Source organism: Zophobas morio, unplaced genomic scaffold (genome assembly GCF_036711695.1).
Source record: "Zophobas morio isolate AGI-343-1 ecotype UQ-CSIRO unplaced genomic scaffold, CSIRO_AGI_Zmor_V1 ptg000005l, whole genome shotgun sequence".
NCBI classification, from domain to species: domain Eukaryota; kingdom Metazoa; phylum Arthropoda; class Insecta; order Coleoptera; family Tenebrionidae; genus Zophobas; species Zophobas morio.
In genome coordinates this window covers 3,819,952-3,837,958 of record NW_026972110.1, presented here as the reverse complement: position 1 = coordinate 3,837,958, position 18,007 = coordinate 3,819,952, and the positions used below count along the sequence as shown (strand labels likewise).

Sequence of the window (18,007 nt, the reverse complement as noted above, 5' to 3'; positions counted from 1 at the left end):
ATGTGATAAATATTTATATTTTATAATTAAACAGAGTTTAACTGGTTTGTACGAGTTTATAAATACAGACATAGTTAAATAGCGCACCAGTTAAAAATATTTGTACATTCATCCTGAAATAAAAACATTTCAAATTACTTACATTTACACTGTATTATTTTTATAAATCTCATATGTTTACAAACAATATCTATCAATTCAGATACGTATTAATGTCATCTTGAGGATAGATCATGAACAGGTAATCTAAACCAAAAATAAAAGTTGAATTAAGTGAGAAAATGTAAGGATTTTAAACGGGGAAGGAAGGAAGGAAGGTAGGGGGAAAGCATTACATCAATAATATGAAACAGTCTCATCGTACAGAGTGATATATACATTGAATGCCATGTTACCTGCTAAGCAGGTTCAACAAACTCATGGACAACATCAAACATACGTTACAGTGATTCTCAAATGCATTTATGTAGTATTTATATACAGAGTGTAGTAAAGCTAGAAACTGGCATCGCCAGCGTCCCCGACACGTATATTAACACAGCAAACGATATACGAATTAAGTCATATACACTTAACTATTATGATACAAGTTCTAATATTGAAAATAACTCTAAGAAGACACAGCAGTATTAGTGGCTGTCCCTGCAGCTTTTACGGCTGATGTATCACAGTATGCATTGCCCCGATCCGCTCTTAGACTAGTTGAAATAGGAACATGGTAGCCATTCCAGTTTCAGGCAGCCAAGCCCTCTCTGCTCGCCGGCAACAGCTCTTCTCGGGGGGCTTCCGGGGCCGATTTTCGTTCGAAATGGAGATCCCACAAACTCCGGGACTCCGGTTCGCGACTGGGAGGCCTCTCGGGTCGTTCCGGTGAACCACCCTGCGATCGCAGCGACTCTGGCGGTGGGTAGCCGAAACCCAATAGACCACTGTACTTGCCGGCTCCGCTCATTCCATTTTGATTATTCTGTACTACTGACATTTCGTTCAGCTGTAACACAAGGAAAATGTAAATAAAGGAATCTACATAATATGCGGTTTCTAGATTCTAAATAAAAGGATAGCGGGATATGTTATGATTTTATCATTTTCGTTTCAGAAAGTTGGAATTCCTAGCTACAAACCCCCATTGCTGTAAATTCGGAAAAAAATAAGATATATTTTGCAAACACGAAAGCACCAATATGTATACATTCTAGTATCTTACATATGTACAGCCCGATCTCTTACTGTCTTCATATAACCATTTTTTTTATTTCTTTTTTTTTGCTTTTTTAATAATCAGTGCAGTTCAGCAATACAAGCGACAAATAAAATAGAAAGTGATTTACTCTGACGCTCGAATGCAACCACATGAATTAATAACTCTTCTTTAAATTGTTCCACATTGAATGCCATTTTTTTTATTATTTTTTTTTTAACATTTCCATTTTTGTTAGTTGGATTAAAGATTTAACTAGTACTAGTGAACCTACAAAAGTAATCACAACATAAAATAAAATATGAGTTGTCTTCTCTTCTTCAATTTCCCGTCATTTACGATATCTAGTACTTGCCAATCAATTTTTTCAGTAATCGTAGTGTCTAGCGCATCTCAAATGTTTTTGCAACATCCATCCAGGATAACAAAGTAACGCAGTAAAATTACAAAATTTGTATGCATTATGGACAAATTGCAAATATACCCTTGATAAATTAGAATTCTTATGTGGCACTACTTAAGAGTACTTATGTACATATGCTACTATAATAATGTGACAATTTTTATGGAACCAATTTTTGCTCTAATTTTGGATTCGGCGGTTCATAAACGTTTACCAAATACTTAATGGTTTTGCTCTGATCAAATTAAGGCATAATGAAAATCATAAATCAGACATCATAAAACTGGCGACTTTTAAATTTTTATACTACCCAAATGTTGATTTTTACTAAGGCAACTCAATTTTTACTAGGTCAAGAAATTCTGAAAACAAACTATAAATTTTAGGAAACAGTTGCTGAGAAAATGGTTATCATAAACACATTTACTTGTTCATCAATTACGATTTATTAACAGAAAAAGTGTAACTAACAGATAATGAACCTTATCATTTGTTTTACCGCAATTTTCTACGGATTTTCATTATTTTGATGCATAAACAATGATACAATAAAACTGCTAATCCATTGTTACCTATTGAATACAAGAGCTATGTCTATTATTCCAAAGATTGTGGTTGCATGTATACAGAACGAACGAAGCACCATTTAAAAAAAAAAAAAAACTACTTAGCAATCAAAATTAATAACACGTCATTCAGTCAATAAGCAGTGGGTTTCAAAGATTGTGTTCACTGTTTAACAATGTATAATAATAATTAGAGAGCGGAAAATATGCAGCAAAATTTTGGGAAATATGATCATATGATATGCACCAAATTTATGCAAATATGCAGTAACTTTCTTAATATATGCAGAGATATGCAGCTGCATATGCTCCAAAAACTAAAAAAAAGCGTAATAACCGAACTAAATTTATTTACAAATTACAAAATTAGTAGTAATCTAGACTATTTAATTACTATTTTGGTAACAATTTATTTTTAAATATTTTTCGAAATATTCTAACCAAAAGTTTTCCGATGATTCTAAAGTATTGGAATAGAAAAACTGTGTACTATGTCCACAGATATAAAAATCCTTACCGGTTTAGAGCAGACGCGACAAAACAGTTCCTTCTTGAAGAATAAGTTCAGGAAAAGGTTTAATCCATAAATTAATTTGAGTTATCTTCGACATATTAACACACATGTATCGCTTTAAATGCTTTCAATGCAAACTCACGAAGAAAAATAATAGGGTAACGTCCCTTCAACCACCATAACACATACCATTAATACACTTAAGTAACGAACAAAAATATTGGGAATGAACGGTATTTCCAAAAGTAATTAGGGCCCAAATTTACCTGGAAAAATGGCTTAACACCCAATGGATTCTCCAAACTACCATAAAACCCAAACCTTTACTAGATATGTATTTGAAGATCAGGACAATATTTGCAATATGATTCATGAAATTTCGTCTTTCTAGATACATGCTGATAGAATAACAATCATTTTTTTTCAAATTAGCACAAAAATTGATAAAAATGCAAAATATGCACCCGTTACGTGAAATATGCAGCAGAAGGCAAATATATGCAAATATGCAATTTTTTTATAGCTGTATTCGTTTTTAATTAGCATGATTCGTTCACATATTAAATATCAAGACTTATATGCAAAAAATAACGGATATGCAAATTTCATAAAATCCGCTCTCTAATAATAATAATTTCAGTGCTTACGAAACAAGTGTTTTGTTATCGTTCATTTAAGTATTAAGGTTAACTTTGTTTATCTAAAATATAAACTGGGTTCTCTCATCATTGAAGTTTTTTTTAAATTTTATCAAATCCATTAATTGGAAGTTTCGCATGGATGCATCAAATCGAACTCTTCAGTAGTCCCAAATGCCCTAAAAGTTTAATTATTTGGGCACACAGTACATTTAAATAGTTCAAACCATTTTCAGTGAGCACATTCATAACCTTTATTTATATTTTCTGTTAAGTAACGGCCATTACAGATACTTTGTTTATTCACTTCTTACATAGTTTGCATAAATTTACAGTGCAAACTTGTTGCTAATTACTCTTATTAACCTAGAAGTTTGTTGTAAATATTTGATTACAGTAGAAATATGAATTTATCAGGTGTTAGATTCACATACTCCTATTTTTATGGCAAGTATGTTGCATGATTTAAACTCGAAATTCCGACTTAAGCTTAGAAACCAAAATTAATAATGCTAATAAAATTATAATGTGATCGCTCCATACTTTCTTACATTTTTTCCTCTTACCTTTTGCTGCATGCCGTTAAGGAATGGAGCCGGTAGGTACGGATAAAAAAGGTCGGGTCTCCGCTGCAGAAATTCTGAATCCTTGGGTGTCATGGGAATGGGAGGCAGATCTAGAGACATGCGCCGACCTCGACGTGATGCTCCGTTGCTCCACATATGAGTTCCCATATGTACCTGGAGACAATCACCAAATACATTCATTAAGTTGGTCGACGTATCGCCGGTTAAATATAGATTTACATATGCACATGATCACATCCAGGCAACAAACTAAAAGAGACGATGTAACTACTAAATGGCCCTTTACCACAATGAGGTGATAAAAAATAAATGTGTAATATGTGCATACGGCTCCAGTCCCACGTTAGTGGCGTTAGTGAAGCGCAAGCCAGTTCTTACCTTAAGGTTTCCTTTGGTGGTGAAGGCCTTCTGACACACGGTGCATCTGAACGGCTTATCGCCCGTGTGCGTACGCATGTGTATCTGCAAGGCCGAGCTGGACGAGAAGTTCTTATTGCATACGTGGCACAAGTGCTTACTGGCCTGTAAGCCTGCAAACACACACACAACACACATGAGCCCACAACCAGCTAGTTAGTGCAAGCGATGACAACAAGGTTAATCGTATCGCTTATGGTCACTCTTATTTACACAAAATGTAGTCACCATTAAATATTACTTTCATAGACGTAATATACTTTGCAATAAGGAGGTAAACATGAGATTTTTTCCAAACCAATACAGCCTAACCGATTTTTTTTTATAAATTAACAAAATACAGCAAAAAAGTGGTATGAACTCCAAATATGGTCAAAAATAGTAAAGATATAAAAAACGAAAAACACTTACTGGGTGGACGCTTTGGCAAAGGCAGTTCAGTCTCAGTTGGTTCTCTCTTAACTGGTTGCTCCTTATTTTGTTCGTTTGCGGCAGGTTGTGTGGGTGCATTCGGCTGTTCCCCTTCACCGGATTGTGCTTCTCGTGGAGGTAAATTTTGCTGTGTTTGTTGCGAAGATTCCTCTCCGCTGATAGGAGGTTTATTTTCAAACATATGCTGAGGCATGTCCCTTATTTTATGTGTTAACATGTGCTGCTTCATATTACCCTGAAAAAGAAACAATTCCATGAAGGAGTTGAAAAGGATTGCCGGTAAGAGGCGGCTCTTACCGCGATATGCATCCAGTTTGAGGCGTATCCAGGGCTCATCGGTAGAGGAAATACCGATGGTATTGTCTTGCGACGAGCAGGCTTCCTTTTACATGCTTTCCAAGGCTCGTCTTCATCCTGGATACGCCTCTCTCTGCACACACATCTCTCCTGGAATATTATTTTGAATAATAAATTATTATGGGAGTAATTTATTATATATTGAAAAAGATATTTTCGCAATATATCGAATGTTCCCGCACGTCATCTAAGGTGAAAAATAAATTCTGAATATTAAAGCATATGCTCGACAGAAAAACAAAATGTACTCAAGCATCGGGTGACACGTGATTATTTATCGATTTATCGTGTATGTCTACCATTAGGATGTTTATCATTTTAAAATGAAGACGAATATAAAAGTGAGATTCTTAATCAAAAATAGACCACTTAGACATTCGACATAACTTATAGCTGGCTTAAAGCCAACAGTTAATTCGAGATGTCGCCAACTCTATTGTGTACACAAAAATAGCTCGCTTTTATTTCTCAATTCAATCACATGCATTTAAAGACAGCTCATCTGACGTACCTTCGTTGAAAAGCCTCTGTCGCAGACAGTACATTTAAAAGGACGTTCTTTAGTGTGACTTCTGTAATGAATTTCCAGAGCTGAATTGCAGGCGAAAGTCTTGAAACATAGGTTACAGGTGGTATTCCCACGTCCTAAATCGAAAACGTCTTAGTCAAAGTTCATTCAACTAGCTGTCGAGAACAATGTTACAATTTTACCTGGTGGGCCAACAGCTAAACGCAATGGACTGAAAGCTGTTGATGTCAGAACAGACGACGTCAACGATGAAAGTGCTGACGACATCAAGGGTGTAGAACCTTGACCTGGTGGTATCAATCCAAACGTTGAAAATAGAGATGGTGGAGGACCAGGACTCGGACCCGGACTTGTGATTAAAGGCTGGTTAGTTCGGGGTGTTAAATCTAAAGCACCCAGAGAATTGCACTCAGAAGGGGTCGGACTGCCGGCTTGTTGTGACGAAGGTGGACGTGGAATCTAACAACAAATAAGCTTAGTAAAATTTCATCCATTCACACTGACTGTAAAATTTACCTGGACGGGCGTTGTCGAAATTCGATTCGGCGAAGAACGAATTTCTGAGCTTCCTGGACTAGTGATACCAGACTGGGAAGGCGATTTCTCACCATTTTGGACCGGAGACGCAGACGCCACCGTTCTGTTCGAGCACAAGTCTTCAGCAGAACAACTTAATCCGCTTCCAGATAAGTGAGAAGTCGCGGTCGTTGGCACGCCTTGCATGTCTGATGGCGATGAAACAAATGGGGGATTTTGATTTTCGGAATTACTGATTTCGTCGTCATCATCGTCATCGTCGTCCATTGATTCGTGTTCATCTTTGTCAAACTTGTCGAATTTTTGATTTACATGAAGTCCAGTGGAACCCAACGGAGACAAACCAGGAACGGCAAATCCTTGCCCTAGGAATGGATTAATGGAATTATGAAGCGAAGGAAAACCTCCTGGAGAGGGAAATTCTTTAACTTCTGCAGCTTGTATTTGTTCTGGAGTGAGATCAGTTGGTTCGCCCGTATGCAGGCGAATGTGTTGCTGAAGAACTAAAGCGTTTGTGAACTTTTTATGGCAAACCGGACACTGATGTAAGACACGCATAGGGGGCTTAGCTCGATGCACACCCATATGTGTTTTAAGGTTGCCTTTAGTGGTGAATGCCCGACCGCAAATCTTACATTTAAAAGGCCGTTCGCCGGTGTGAGTTCGATAATGCATCTGCAAAGCGCTTTTGCACGACAACACTCGATGACATATCACACACTGATTTGGATCTGAAAGTTTATGTTCGATATTGTCAACTAGCTGTTGAAGTTTGCTAGTTTCCGAAGTTTTTGTTACTTCTATCAGACTTTCCCATGAGTTGTCGTTGCTTCCGGGTCTTGGTAATAAATTCGAGTAGATAGCGGGGTCTTTAGCTGGATCGACCAACGCGGTTGCTGGAAATGGTCCTAAACTACCTGACGACGTACTGCTAGGCGGAGAACTCACTTGTCCGAACGAAAAATTCGCGGGCAACCTCTGACCCGTGGAAATACTCAAAGGAACTGTTATGGAATTACTTTTATTGGAGAGATTTTCTGGTTCGTCCTGCATATTTTCCGACTGATCTGCACCCGGACTCCTCGTTCCCAGCATATCTTCGTTGCTGTATTTACTACTGTCAATACTACATTCGTCATACGGAGTAGGGGAAGAATAGCGTTCGGGTTCGTGTTCTACGTCATTATCGGGATCGTTTGGTTCTTGTTTTGGTGTTATCTGAGGAACAGTGGATGTCGTATGTGAATCTTCGTGATATTCACGTTTCTCCTCGGAAACTTCCGTCTTGCACGGGTGGGTTTCTCGTATGGGAGTTGGAGATCTTATTGGTTTGCTAAGATTTTCGGGAGCTTCTTGTTCCTCTCGTTTCATAAAAAGCGGATGTGGTGGAAATAACCTTTGTGGTTGATCCTGTGGTCTGTGAGGCGAGGGTTGTAATCTGCTGTTTATTAAATCAGGAGGTGGTGGTCCATGAGGCCTGTACAATGGTAAAGAAGTAGGAGGGAAATGGTGTCCTCCGGGGAAGCCCATGTGAGGTGGGTGTGGAGGACCGCCTGGAGATAACGAAGGTTGTTGCCCTAATTGGGCCAACAAAGGTGGATGATATTTGTCAAGATGTTCCGGAACCGGATTTGGATTCATTTTGATATGAGGAAATTTTGCACTATGTCTTTGAAAATGTACTTTCAAATTGCCTTTGGTAGTAAAACGACTACCGCAAACATTGCACTTATAGGGGCGTTCTCCGGTATGAGAACGGATATGTATTTGTAATGCCGAATCAGATCCAAAAACTTTACCACAATATCTACACCGATGCTTAAAGAAGGGCTCATTTCGTCCTTTTGAATCATACGGAGATAAAGAACCTTTACTTTTTCTAAACGCTAGTTCGTCGGCTAGGTTTGTGGCTAACAGTCCCTGACTGGCGTTGTCTAATACTTCTTGAGCTCTCTTTTGCAACATTTCTAAAGTATTTGGTTCATCTAAAGAAGGTGGTTCATTGTTGTGAGTGATAATTGTAGAAGCCAGTGACGACGAAATGGAACAATGTTGCGACTGTAGAGGTAGAGAGCAAGGAACATGAATTTCAGTCATTTGATTTTCCGAAGGTTCTGAAGGCTGTTGTGTAATGGATTGATTGATCGGTGGTTGAATTATCGGCGCTGGAGTCGGTTCCCGCGACACTGGAAGATTTTGGGGAGGTGGTGACGCTTCTGCCGGTGCGTTATCGCCATCGTTTTCTGACGGCGGTGGTGAAACGGGACTCGCTGCTTTCGACCTATCAATTTGAAGTTGTTGTTGTAACTGATTTATAAGTTGTAACTGCAAGACTTGTTGATGTTGTAAAGTAAACAGAGTAGATTGCAGTACAGCCAATTCTTGAAGAGCCGCTTCATTGTCCGTGTTGTTAGCCATAGCTGTAGCCGCAAACTGAGCCACAGCAACCTTGGTATTTTGGAGGGCCTCCAGTGTCACATGTCCCGGTGCAGAAGGAAGTGTAAACGGAAAGGTCAGTCGCGCACTGTTTTCGTCCGGAGAATTTTCTTCGACACTATTATTGTTTGCGGCGTCTTGTCGATGTCGACGCATTCGCTCCAACCGCTTTCCACCCGCGTCGTCGTCGTCCTCGTCTTCTTCGGAAATCACCATGTCTTCAGGGTCGGAATGAGCGGGATCGTCATGCTTGATAGCCTTTTTCTCGCATTCGGCCTTGTGCGTTAAATACTCCTGAAGATCGGTGAACTGTTCTTGACATCGCTGACACATCAGTACATCAGGCAGATCTTGCGACGAAGCCAACGACATATCCCGATCGATGCATGCCGAAGGTTCATCTGAAAACATAAAAGCTAAATTAATTCATTGCTTAATTTGTCGTGAAAAAACAAACATCATCACCAAACACCACAAAAACATTTCTCGAGCTTTCCTCTCATTTTCCGTCGTCCTTAATCATAAACAAGGGCGTGCGCTTTGCCAGCATAGGTCGGTATATTATTAAATGAGATATGAAACTGGTGGGGATGATATGTAGGGGAAGATGGAGCAAGCGCGAGAGATGACAAAGTGCTTGTAGCCGACCAGCCAGGATCCTGGTTATGACAGCTGGGCGGCGTCTAACTATTCATAAATATAACGCACTTGTTGCTCGTTCATAATCCCCGCCTTCTGGGACCGCCCAGATTCCATATCCATAACGCGAACGTAGAGAGAACAAGTCCCGGTCGGTTGCAGCAGTGAGACCGTCTTTGTTCGATGAATCCGGACACAGAAGAATCTCAGAGGAATTCATTTGAAGTAACGCGATTTGACGGTTGAATACGTTACGAGGACCGAACTGGCTAGCAGACGTGTTCTCGGTATCGATTGCTTATAAAAGTTATTACTTATTGCCGGGAACTCATTATCGCAAGCCAAACCAGCAGGAATTCGATACGCTTATATAGAAGGTTATTTTTTCCAGCAAGCATGTTCTTTAGACGCAGAAAAAATGCCGTATTATGCACAAACGCTTTTATGAAATTACCAGCGATATTTAAGCCCAGTAGAGCAGAGCATACGTCGTTTTAAAATGCATTATCAAGTCACGATTTGATGCAATAATAAACGACAGGTGTAGCTCTTTTAGGATTGTAATCAACACCGTAGTGACAATTTTGTGATCAGAAAACGAGACTATTTTTAGTAGGAGTTTATTTGACAATCACAAATTTTTAGGGGAGGACTGAACATTTTAACTGGGGTGTTGATAAACCACAAAATTAACGATATTTCAATTAATAAATAAAAGGTTTTGGCATAATGATGAAGTGAGCACACGCACGAGTGTTGATTAAAAATATGTAAAAATTAGTAAGTTCAAAAAATCGGTGCAATCAGAAAATTATTGAAATTAAGTTTTTCAGAATACAGCACGGTAAGTTTTTTTTTAATTTAATGGGTAGAAAAACATACACATAAGCTATTTTCCGTCGCTGCAGGTTAAATTTAATCAGATTGTGTGCAAGCATTTGATAAGGAATCTTTAATTTTTAATTCGTTAAACTTTTACAATAAATATTTACCACTTTTATCAGGAATAACTCTAATAATTCTTATAATATTTTATTTTTGCTATTTTGTTTGTCGTTTTCTAAAAATGCGCATTTTCATTATTTCGCCATTTTGTGGAATTATGAACTTGTGTTTTTATATGTCGGTATCGTATGGTGTTTTTATAAATTATAACTCAGAAGTACAAAATTTAAATTGGAAGAAACGCCACATCATTTAATTTTCGTTGTTTGCCATCCCATTTATTGAATACATAATTAAAAAAAAAATCATTTAGTTTGTAATAAAAAATGCACAACATCAAAATATAAATTTTAAATAAATCTGATGATGATATTCAACATACTTGGAGACCGTCGGTCGAAGTTTTGTCTTCAAAATTTGAATGTTTATACCATACTTGAAGCTGAAATATTTAAAAGCAATGTTTTTTTAAATCTCTGACTTGCTTTTAGACTTCAAATGAACATAATTTGCTATAACGATTTTTATTTAAATCACACAAATTTAAGCAATGCGTTTTTTGTGGATAATATGTAGGATTTCCCTTTACTTGTGGCCATCGCCAAAGTAACTAATTTTTAATTTATTTTTAATGAAACAACTTTGACTCTGAAAGGTTTCAAAAAGTAATTTTAAACGGTAAATTTCTAATTAGGGGTCGGTGTTAAAGATTCCTGTAGTTTACTCTGATCTGTATAAAGCTAAATCAAACTCATAAATTAAACGCAGTCAACACACATATTTTATGAGCTCCATAGTTAAAAATTCATTTGGATATAATCAAGCTAGCAATTTATAGCTTCTCATTAACATCTTTGTCAGTAATTCATGAAACCATTAACATAAAAAAATATGTATCAAATTATTTAAATTTTCAATTTAAATACGAAAATTTTACAGTCGAATGTCAAAATATGTAGGCTGATGAAAAACAACTTTTTTGTGCCTTAATATCCCAAATAAAAATTAATTGTTTATAATAAGTTAAAATAATCTTTTATAATAAATTAAACTTAAGGGTTCATCAACCTACAGATTTATTAGTGTTTACTGAAAAATGTTAATGAAACACCGACTTAAAATAGTTTTAAAATTCCGTTGTACGTAAGTAGGTACACTTAAATAATGCTATAAGTTTAATATGAACTGCAACAAAAATTTTGTCATTTATAAGTCATTAATAATAAAAATTTGTTACTTGTTACTGCTAGTAAAATGCATTACATACATTTAGAATTTGGAGAACATGCTTATTTTTACAGAGTATAGGGTAAGTATTTACAACCAAAAAATAATCATCCACATGATGAATTACATACTTCATTAATCACACAAAACTGAATCAGGCATGTACTGAGGATTCATCACGCTATATAAAAACTGCACAGCTAACGTTAGTTAATTACTCATTTTGTGACCTATCTATTATTATACATACATTCTTTTATCTTCAAAATCTATTATTTTTTTTGTTTTCCATAGACCTAAAGATTGGAGAATAAGTAATAGCATGCAGCCACATTTCTCCTTTATAACTGACTTCTGTGATAAAAAAGAATCGTGCACTTTTTGTTTATATGACTGATCACTTCGCAGGAATATCAAAAATATTTTTACTACCACTTAAATAAAAAAAAGGATAATTTTTAAAATTAATGTAATAATAATAACAATTATAAAACAAATATTCTTTAAATTCGTTAAAAATAAAAAATATGCAAAAATATGCGAAAAATACACAAGTAGGTAAGTATTATTGAAAATCAAATATATATATATATATATGACTGTGTGTGTGTGTCCATAAATTTAGCTTGTTAGTTAATTTGTGTTTGCTAAAACCGCACCCAAAAATGTTTTGACAGAAACATGGAGATACTTCCAAACTTTTCAATTTAATTTTTCAAATAGACACTTTGTGTAATTTTGTTGACATATCAAAAGAATTGAAATTTGAATGAAATTAGTTTGTTAAAACGTTCTTTTTTAACATTAACATTGTTTGTTCAAATTCCATTTTAAAAATTTAGACGATCAGATTTGATTCACACATTAATTTTTTCGGCCCCCGGACTCGTGCTGATGTTCAACATAAATCAATGCGTATGTCTGGCTGTAAGTTTAAAATTCGCATAAAAGGCGATATTCAAGCTTTAATATATGTACTACTTAAAACAATACTGATAGAACTTATACATTTCTTTAGACTTGATATAAAATTTGTCTCTTATCACATTCCCTTTTTTTTCAGGTAAAAATGAAACGAGGTTTAAAATGTATCTTTTTTTTTAATTTCACAAACTGTATCTCAACTCAAAATGTATTTGATTAAATGTCACTGTTTCAGTTTTACGTTAAACAAAACTTATCTCAGTACATCTTAACGTCCAAGCAGTTGAAAAAAAAATGATATTCAGATATACCTACGGACTCCTTGAACATAATTGTTTTATAAAAATAAGTTTGTGATGATATTCTTCATTTTATGAATTGCTTCCATTAGGTACTTAACCGATAATTCAGAAATTGTCTTAGCAGAACAAAGGTTTTTATACAGTTATAAAGTACCGCTAAAGATATAGTGCGTTTACGACTGACTTCACGAGCATTTTGCGGATTCTCATAAAATCCAATAAATATATGCAGGTAGGCCACGTGCCGCATTGAAATAATAATTTTTATTTGTTACTTTTACAGTAGAAGTTCTGGGCAGGGAAAGATTTATTGCGGCCCATTTTAACGAAAAACTAAAAACTACCCAAGGTGAGTACCTAGCAATTAAACTATAACCGCACTATATCTTTCACCCTACTCTACAATTCCAAGTAATATTGAAGAAATATTTATAGAAACTACCATAATGGCAGTTTGGAGTTTTAACTCTCACGTTTTCATTTCATTATCTTTCTTTTTTTATATTTTTGAACAGTTATGAGTTTCTCAATGTATCAAGCAGGAAACCATGTATGTATACGTAAGTTTAATCGCCTTATAATTTGGTCATTCTATTCAAAATCGAAAAGTTTATATTAAATGTTGTTACTCAACTCCCACACTTCTGCTACCACAATCTATGTTACAGTTGCTTCTATTGAGACTGCAGCCATCGAATCGCCATTGAGCATGATTAATAACTTTCCTTAGAATATGAAATCCTATATGTTAATTTTAATATTTTTTAAACCACAAATAACCACCATTACATATAAACTGCACAAAAGATTTAAAAATTTTGGGACCGGAACATTTTACTATGTATTTAAAACAATGAAATTAAATTGTGGGCAAAAAAAATGTCATCATCAGTATACAAAGTCAAAAATAATAAATATTATTTTTCCCACATCCTCACAAAAAGGGACAAAGTTTTTTGTTATTGTCTTAGGGATGCAGATTTTTTACTGATTAGCCTACAACTTACAGTAATGTAGAAAAGATTATGCCTTCCATCCGTATACAAATACACAATTCGTAGGAACTGCTTGAATTACTTAGGTACTGTAGAAAACAAGTACCTACATATTTCGCAAATTACTAAACTGCGGCGTTAAAGATCCAGATGGTGTAGTTTTGACGTGGACAGAATTTCACCATATATTTGAATTTGATAGTGATGTGATCCGATTTGTTTACCACTAGGCGGATTTCCTCGCGGGAGGTATGAAAAGCGGTCAACTCGAGGAGATCGATCGGTTTTCCAAGTTAGAAATTCAATTCGGTATAAAGGCAGGGGCGGCAGAGAGCTTTACGACTAAGAATTTCGCAAACAGCAATAGATAGATGTTATATATTTCACAACATCGCCGTCTCCAGAGATCCACCGAGAGAGATGGCGTAAAATTTTTTCGAGTTTCGTTTACGCGTTCGTGGAAACGTAGATCTACTGGCCGGGTTTATTTTTGGTGCGGAGAGTACATTGTATTGAGTTCGTTAGTGTCAAGGTAATTTAACCAGTCGTCATAAATAGATGTCTGTGGCACGTGCATTTTGGGCCGAATAGGGCCCTGATATATTTATCTGGAGAGGGTCGTTTGACAGACAAATGGTGGGACTCCTGGCTCGTGCTCGACGAAAAACCAGCTTCCGTTTTCATAAAGCTGGAAACAGGCTGTTGTCATATGTGCCGGATTCCCCGCATTTTTAAATATCGCTTCCGCCGTTAAATTACACCGTCTATTATTCTGTTAGGGGTGAGCTTTTTTTAATGTGTCGCGGGAACGCGTCCTCGTTTTTCACCAAAATTTAAGGGTTTGTTTATAAAATATTTCCGCGAGCTGACTTCAGCTGACTAGGAACAGACTTTTCAATTTTGCCCGTAAACACCGCATGCCGGATGTAATATAAAGGCTTCCTCAGATCACGTTTCTATATCGAAGCCGTTCAGTGATGCGTTATCCAGTTTCGCGGAAAACGGACCCGTAAAAACGTATACCAGGAGATGCTATATTTGCAATTCCAATTAATTACGCAATTCCAACTGAATCATTCTACACCCCTCGAGAGTTTCTTACTCACGAGCGATTACCAACCACCCCTCAACATCAGAATTTCATTACCTGCAGATGTGCATCACTTATCTCAGTAAATCTCTGGTAAATATGTAGATATTATATAGTAAAAATGTTTTGTTAAAGTAAAGAAAACAGTACCTGGCACAGGTCCTCCTAATTTATTTAACATAATGCTTCCAAAGTTTGCATTATCAGAATATGTTTTTCTTCCCATATTTAAGAGCTGTTATGAAAGCGAAGTATTCCTGTCGCGTTTTTCAATAGTCATTGTGAAAAAAGAAAGTCTTATTTTCAAATATGCCCACTATCTAAACATTTATGGCTATTGTACCAGTATGCAGCCCGTGTTGAATTGCAGTACAATGTCTGTCGATAACATATATGTAAATGGACCACAGTTAATAATATACAGGAAGTCGTAAAATATTGAATCTTAAAACAAGTAGCTAGTTTTTAATTCAGTAAAAAACATACCTTGTTTGGCTTTTAAATTTTAGTTACATACCTAATTATTGACACCCATGTTAATTGTCAATTAATTATGTCTTGTTTTTAATTATGGTAGGTATTACTCACAGAATTTTCGGAAACGTAAGCATTTTGATAGGTATGTGGTTTCAGAAAAAGAAACCACCCTAAAAAGCTTTTTATGCATAGAGTGCCAGACGTCTGTACTGTAAAACATCTATTTTTAGAAATATATTCCTAGAATGTGCTAATAAAATGATGCCATCAGAAAGCAACACTTCAGTATAACAAAATTATGTGGTGAAGATTTACCTTTTTTCACTTCTACAAAAAGCGAGACATTTAAATATTTACGAGTCCGGTACTCCAGTAAATATGTACTGAAGTGAAAAAACTACCAAGGTTAATCAATCCTTCAAAAGATGTAGGAGCTGCATGTTATCGAATTAAAATGTCAACAGATACCATTTGTAATGCATTATTATGGAGGTTTGCATTCAATGATTTGGGAAATACACTAATTGCATAATGTTTTATTTCCTGTTGGAACAATAGTAAAAGTAATTTTTAACGCCTATAAAACAAAATCAATGAAAACTGGCAACTTTTTTGCTACGCAAGAATTCACTGTTAATATTCCACAAACTTGGTAGCTATTAATAAATAACTCTCTGTTGTAACATAAATTACAAAAAAAAAACGTACTAGATAATGTACAGAAAATTTAGCTAACAATGTGTGCTAATTACAGGACATCAACTATACGTTCCTGGCATAGCAAAAGAGGCTACATTGTAGATAAATTGGATAAATTTCTAAGAATTTCAAAACATATTATTTTTGAAGTAATTAAAAATAAAAAAAATAAAAAAAAAATAAAAAAATCTGGCCTGTAGCCTTTATGTTTAGGAAATGTTGCTTATTTTAAAAATATACGGTTTGAATGTATAGAGTCTAGATCTCAAAATAAAAACTATCCAATAATAACTGCAAAGAATTATCGACACCTTTAAAAGGTGTAACAACTGCGAATTCGAGCTTTATTTTTAAACAAAAGTTTCCATAAAAATTATAAAAAATATTCCATCAACACACATTACAGAACATAAAAACGAATTACGTATATTTATACAAACACCTACCAGCAGTTGTGATTTTGTAAGCAATCGACAAGATTTATTTTTATGAAGACATTAAAATAATTTGTTTTCTAAATCTGTGAAATGCATGTTTCTTATGAATGAATCAGGTACAATTCTGTTCGCCAATACGCCAGACCTTTAACAAAATCTTAAACGAAAGATAAATGAAGTCTTGAAAACTATCATCAACCTAAAAAGAAATTTATAGTCGAATAGTTTGGCTAATGTTTGCGAGAAATATGAATTTACATGTTTTTTGATGTAATTTATGTAAGAAACTAAATATATCTACGTTTTATTTTGCTGGCCTCTGATCGTCGTCTACCGTTATGAAATTGTTGGATTTGTCCTGCGAATTCCTTATCCCTCAGAGATGCCGCTTCGATAAAATCTGAATGCATTTGGGTGGAAGTAAGAAGCAAATAATGAAGGATGGTAATAACACGGAGTTCGGACTATTTCCTTTCTTTAGTTTTACCGCAACAAATTTGTCCCCGCGGTCTTTTATGTGTTCTGAATGCATCTACGTAATGTAATACGAGATATTTATCCTTACCTGACCGCATAGGCACTGCTCCAAGCTCAGATGTATAATACGGGCCGATATTTGAAGACAAACAACGTCTATATTTATGTCATTGTAATGTCATCATTGCAGCTATTGTGTCCTAAATATGTCCCGGATTATGCCAGGTAGTTATGCGACAGTACCGCCGGGGGGTGGCAGATGTGTATGAGAAACCCCTGTCGCCCGCTATTATCATTTTACAGAAAATTCAGCGACAGTTGCGCAACTGACCGTATTATGTATTAATGCTGCCCTGTCCGATTACACCCCCACAACTGATGATTTATTATAGAGGCAATTACATTAGGTCGTACGCAATTTTGGGAGTTTACCCTGTAATTTAACTTTTTTTAGTAAAAAACCAAATGCATCCACCCAAGGCCAACGAAAATAAATTTAAGCATTATAAATAAGCACGAGGAAACAGCCTAACCCAACATAACGACTGTGGCCCACCACATTTAGAATCCCGTGTTTATTTTAATGAGGAGACGTGTTTTCATTTATTTCCCCAAAATCTTCAGCTTTATTAACATACGGATTTTATATGGCGACGGTCTCAAGGACGTGTTCTGCGAGAAGAATTGTCTTTTTGGTAGGTGACCGTTGTAACTATACTTACAGAATATCGGCACTTAAAAAAAAATTTCGTCAAAGTTTATTTAGACAGAACCTCCCTCGCGCCGGAAGTACAAGTCCAATAAATTCCGCTTCTTTGAAAAATTATAAAATTTTATTGTGCGATTTTTGTTTCGTGATAACCTGTATAAAGTAAAAACTAGCGGCATAAACAACACCCCCGCTGCTCCTGGCCATCCATATTCTCACATTTTCGTGAAAAGAGAGTGACTCGTTCTTAATTTGTTCAATAAAATATTAGTCTCAGATCAAGAGTAAAAAAAAAAGGAAATGCATCGAACGTGCGACCTGCAGGTCTGCGAGCCGAAATGTTACCCACTAGTCCACGGACCTTTACATTTTATGTTAGTGATAAAATGTTATGATACTGTGTTAAGTTTTTTACGAAAATTTGCGTTTTTGGGAAAAAACTCGAAGAGGATTCCTAGCCACAACTATA

At 35.8% G+C, this 18,007-nt stretch overlaps 1 protein-coding gene across 3 annotated transcripts in view; it reads right to left on the bottom strand.

Moving 5' to 3' along the window:
* Positions 1–57: 57 nt before the first annotated feature.
* The window catches only part of LOC135121970 (homeotic protein spalt-major-like), a 101,483-nt gene continuing 83,533 nt past the window's right edge, over positions 58–18,007 (bottom strand). Inside the window, exons 2-9 of one of the 3 annotated variants that reach the window (XM_064046235.1) lie at positions 6,161–9,018; positions 5,827–6,103; positions 5,627–5,760; positions 5,056–5,205; positions 4,738–4,993; positions 4,288–4,439; positions 3,889–4,062; positions 58–991 (exon numbers count right to left, since the gene is read on the bottom strand). In XM_064046235.1, coding sequence (XP_063902305.1) covers positions 734–991; positions 3,889–4,062; positions 4,288–4,439; positions 4,738–4,993; positions 5,056–5,205; positions 5,627–5,760; positions 5,827–6,103; positions 6,161–9,018 — 4,259 coding nt within the window. In that variant the 3' untranslated portion in view covers positions 58–733. The remainder of the gene's footprint in view (positions 992–3,888; positions 4,063–4,287; positions 4,440–4,737; positions 4,994–5,055; positions 5,206–5,626; positions 5,761–5,826; positions 6,104–6,160; positions 9,019–18,007) is intronic. The other 2 variants (XM_064046238.1, XM_064046244.1) reach the window with 2 other exon arrangements.